Source organism: Heterocephalus glaber, unplaced genomic scaffold, assembly GCF_053883595.1.
Source record: "Heterocephalus glaber isolate CG9 unplaced genomic scaffold, H.glaber_assembly_v1.0 deba00001773, whole genome shotgun sequence".
In the NCBI taxonomy this organism is placed as follows: domain Eukaryota; kingdom Metazoa; phylum Chordata; class Mammalia; order Rodentia; family Bathyergidae; genus Heterocephalus; species Heterocephalus glaber.
This window is the reverse complement of record NW_028258463.1, coordinates 2613939-2618589: the sequence shown is the minus strand read 5'-3', so window position 1 is coordinate 2618589 and position 4651 is coordinate 2613939. Positions and strand designations below refer to the sequence as shown.

The 4651-nt window shown below is 38.2% G+C and overlaps 1 protein-coding gene across 13 annotated transcripts in view; it reads left to right on the top strand.

The window, feature by feature from the left end:
• The window catches only part of Stxbp4 (syntaxin binding protein 4), a 241391-nt gene that overhangs the window by 140655 nt on the left and 96085 nt on the right, over positions 1-4651 (top strand). For 12 of the 13 annotated variants that reach the window (XR_015447830.1, XR_015447829.1, XM_087202594.1 and 9 more), the window contains one exon: positions 2161-2218. Coding sequence is in view for 10 of the 13 variants with exons in the window: in XM_087202594.1 (XP_087058720.1) it covers positions 2161-2218 (58 nt within the window). In the remaining 3 variants the exon portion in view is untranslated. Of the gene's footprint in view, positions 1-2160; positions 2219-4651 lie in introns of those variants that run through there. The other variant, XM_087202597.1, reaches the window with a different exon arrangement.

Here is a 4651-nt window from a genome sequence, read left to right as displayed (position 1 = left end):
GACCATCATAGTCATATAAACTTGTGAAGATCAAAAATGCTTTTTTTGTATAAAGTAGGCTACTTGTGTTTTTCAGTTTATAATTGGACACTGATTGTATTTTCTACTACTGAACTATCGCAAAAAGATTAATCATTATTTAGTCTCCAAATATGTTTTTACAGATTACGTTAACTGTATGAAAAATAAGAAGCTAGTCAATCTCCTAAAAAGAAATACTTACTTTCTCAGAACAGGGAATTTATCCTAAAATAATCTCTACGTATTACTTAATCCGCAGGGATATTTTATGACAACAGTTATTAAATAGCAATTTTGACTCAAATGCTTATAAGTTATACCTTTTACATCTGTTATAAAGTTAGAATTCTTATTTCATAATAGTAAGGAAATAATCAAGGTAGGAATTCTATTCCATAGGACAAAGGACATGATATTCCAATATCAATCTCAACTTTTAAGTGATCTTATGGATTAAAAGATACTGTCTATAAAGTGTATATGTTTCCTTTTCATTAAAAAATCAGACTTAAATTAGAATAGATACAGTTGTGCTGATCAAACAAGTCATTTAGCAGACAAAAACTTTCATCACATTCGATAACTCTACATAACTTTTAGCTGCCTTTGCCTTTTTAATCGAAAATCCTAGTGTTTCTGAGCCTATTTTGTCATGAAGGCAAAGTTCTTATGCACTGTCATCAGATTCTTCCCCACCAGTGGAGCGCTTGTCAATAATGAATGAAGTAATCTATAGAAGGATATAGGAAGTGTGAAGAAAGAAGAGAACCAGTTGAACCAGTGCAGCAGCAGCTGAGCTCATGCTGGCTGTAGGCTCTAGAGGGCATATCCATAATGTCACTTCAGGGGCTTTTAAGAAGCCAGTTAGTCATTTGCTTATGCTAAGTTCTCAGAAGTGCTTATTTTCTGCTTAGAACAGGAATATTGATTCATTAAGAGAGAATGTAGGAATTTCTGTGATTGGTCTCATTTTATACAACTTCTATTAAGACTAGAAATCAATATAAAGCTATTTTTCATTTGCTTGTTTTCCTTACTTACAAAGACAGTATCCTAAAAGCTGATTCTCAGAAGAGTATTCTTTAAGAATTGAATGGTGATGGGGTAAAGTTTTATGCCATTCGGGAAGTTCAGCTATTTCCATAGTTTTGCTCTGCCCCTCCTTGCCTTTACTTGGGGGAAAGGAAGTCAAGAATTTGTTGTTAAAGCTCAGTTATTTTCCAAAATGTAGGCTACCTGAACAATGGAGTCTTTAGTGTGTTAATGTATGCTGTTCCCATTGAAGGAGCCATTGAGAGGCCAATGTCAAAAAATTGACCCGAAAGGTCAGTGGTCAGGGGTGGAGTAAAGGAGTGGAAAACATCATGTTCTAGATGAGTACCACCCGAAATTAGCATATGAGAGAAAGTAGCTGCCTGCACAGGGGACCGTCTCTTGGTGTAATGAGGGCAAAAATATACTCTTTTGTAGAAGATGGCCACATAGCGTTTGCTTACTTCATTCCATATCTCTTTTTAGCTAATTATTCTCAGCCCATTACAGAAATGGAAGGTAAGTTTAGCAAACTGTTTGGCCATTTATGTTTAGTGCACAAAATTCTTAATTAACGAAGCAAAATGCCACAATCCATTGTAAATCACTTTGCTAAACTTTCAAATTTAATAAGGAATTTTGTCTTGTCCAAAAGCTACTTTCAGACCCCTGCTGATCTGGCACTCATGCATGATTCCCTGTGGAGCTGAGTGAAAGAATGTGAAGCGAGCCAATTAAAGAAACTTTGAGCCAGAATAGACAAGCAGGGGCCATCTTGTCCATCCTTCTGCCTTGAGGCAAAAACCATCCGCTGCAACACAAATTTTTTGCTTAAATCCTGCTGGCAAAAATGTGCACCACGTGTAAATGACAAGTCATAATCCAGTTATTGCAACGGAAGCAGATTGTTAAGTGTTCAAGACTTATTTATTGTGTTGTAAAGATGCTGAGCATAAAGCTCATTGAATTGTCTTAATTCCCCCTTTCTGGAAAATTATTTTGTACAAGAAATGTACTGAAATAATAAATGGGGGGAGGTTTGTGTCCAGGAAGTAAAGTTATCTTCATCATCTTATTAAGTGTATTTTTGGTTTCCATTCACTCTAGGCTTACCTTATGGGTGGGAGGAAGCTTACACAGCAGATGGAATCAAGTACTTCATCAAGTAAGTACAAGCATCTCAACCAAGTAAGCAATTTTCCTCACATCTGGAGAGAACCTGGAAGTTGCAGAATAATCAGCAAAACCAAGAAACACTCTTGGAGGTTATAAAAATTAGAAACAAGAAATGAAGCCTCACCATTTTCATTTCATGTGATTTAAATGCTAATATAAGATGTCACTTGGGAGGGAAAAAAACTTAGGAATAACTTCAAGGGAAACAAAAAATCATAAGACTTATTTGAACTTAAATATTGGCTGTCTGAATTCACTTGCTGCTAATAGTATTCATATTTATGAAAAGTTAATAGCTAATGAAAAAGTCCACTTATTATGTTTTAAAATTTCTTAACAATAACGCAAATAAGAATCACAGTGTTTTAATGCTTCACAGTGTACACAGATCATTCATTCTGCAAACACGTTTTGAGCATTTACTGTTAGCCAGGCAGTGTTCAAAGCCCTGGAGATACAGGAGTGAAACATGAAGACTGGTTCTCTGATAGCATGGGATTTATAATAGTGAGAAAAGGCAGACAATAAATAATGGAAGACCAGACCTAAAAACCTGAATAGGAATGCATTTTTAGCTGCTGGACAGGGTAGTTTTGCCCTGACCAGAGCAGTCTGGTACGCTCCCACCATCTCAGTAGCCCCTGTTCTTTCTGAGTTGGCATAGGGGAGAGAGCACAAAGGGGGATCCCAACAGACACCTGAAACCACAAGATATTCCTTGTGTTTTTCTTCTACCAAATTATATCCCTATGCATTTCTGGAGAAAAAGAAAGACATGCCCTTGCTGTCCTTTCTCATATGCAAATACTCTCCAAAGCAATATCCAGATTTGGAATTTTCAATTCTTCTGACCTTTTACAGGTTTCTACATCTCTCTTAATCTCAGTTTTCTGACCATAAAATAAGGGAAACATTTTCACCTTGGTAGACTTATTAAATGTTAGGCAAGGATAACAAAAAAAATGAAAAACCACATTCAAATTTGTACAGGGTACTAGCTAATATGCAATAGTGAGACATATACTAAGTGTATTTTTCTATGAATTGTATTGCTTAATCCTCTTCACAATGTGGAAAGTAGATGTCACTTGTCTTTTTTTGATGGTGTAATGGTGGTGGGCTGCATCTTCCCTATACCCATGCCTGCCCTCTTGAAGGTACCCCAAAGAAGTACATGATCAAAGGAAGGAAAGCTAGAATTCATTGCTAACTGGGGTTCTGCAATCAATGGCCTTTGAAAAATTGTCATCACTGGGGATTTAGCTCAGTGGCACCGCGCCTGCCTCACAAGCGCCATGCCTGCCACATAAGCACAAGGTCCTGAGTTCAATCCTCATACCGAAAAAATTGTCAGTACATAAGCCTGAACCCTGTAGGGAACTCATTCACCTAAGCTTAGCTGTCTGTCACTACATCCTAGCCCAGGGTTGAATGTCAGAGACTAGCTAGTGCCATAAGAAGAAAGGATACTGTGGTGGTTAGGGTGGATGTCAACTTGATTGGCTATGGGATCCACCTAAAGGATTGGTGGAGCACACTTCTGGATATATCTGGGTGGATCATAAAGCCATGGCCTGGGGCTATGGTTCCTGGATCCTTACTCTGTGGCTCTGTTCACCTGCTGTCCCTCCCTGCCATCCTGAACTAAGGCACTTTGGTCTACCACACCCTTCCACTGTGATGCTTCTGCCTTGGAGTCAGCTAAAACATGAGCCAAATTAAACCTTTCTTCCTTTAAATTGTGGGTCTTGGGTATTGTATCCAGCAGTGGAAAAGGTGGTTGATACAGATGCTAAGGGTGCAATTGGCCTCAACAAATTTATCTCACTGCCCAGGACCCAGCTGACCCATACAGCCCAGAACAACAGTCTAGGGAACAGCTCCTATTACAGCAGGGAGACTGGAATCCAAGGAGAGTAGAAAAATGAAAAGGAGTCACAAACTCTTGGCCTGCCTGAATATCTAACTCAGTTCCAGTGGAAGGAATAGAAAAAAGAGTCTATTCACCCAGTTGTCTTTGCTCACTCAGAAACACACTCAGTTGGGTGTGTTCTGCAAGTCCGTCAGTTCTCTTCCTTGTCCTACTCTTGATGCATGAAGAAAGCACAATGGAATGATAAGATAAATTTTCCAAGGTGCAATAGTGAACATCATTGCTTCACCATTACAGTTGAAGAAACTGTTAAGGAGGCTAAATTCATCAAGGTCACATGTAAAATCACAGAGCCAAAATACAGATTCCAGGTTGTTGGCTCCAAAGCCACCACCCTACACACATACTCAAGCTCTTTATTTTAAGGTTGTCAGTTGACATCTGACAAAAAAGACATTTTAAACAGATATTGATTTATTGTAAAGTACCAGAATAGAAACTTCATTCTTTGAATAAGTAGTGATCTTCTGGAAGTTAGAAAGGTCAAAG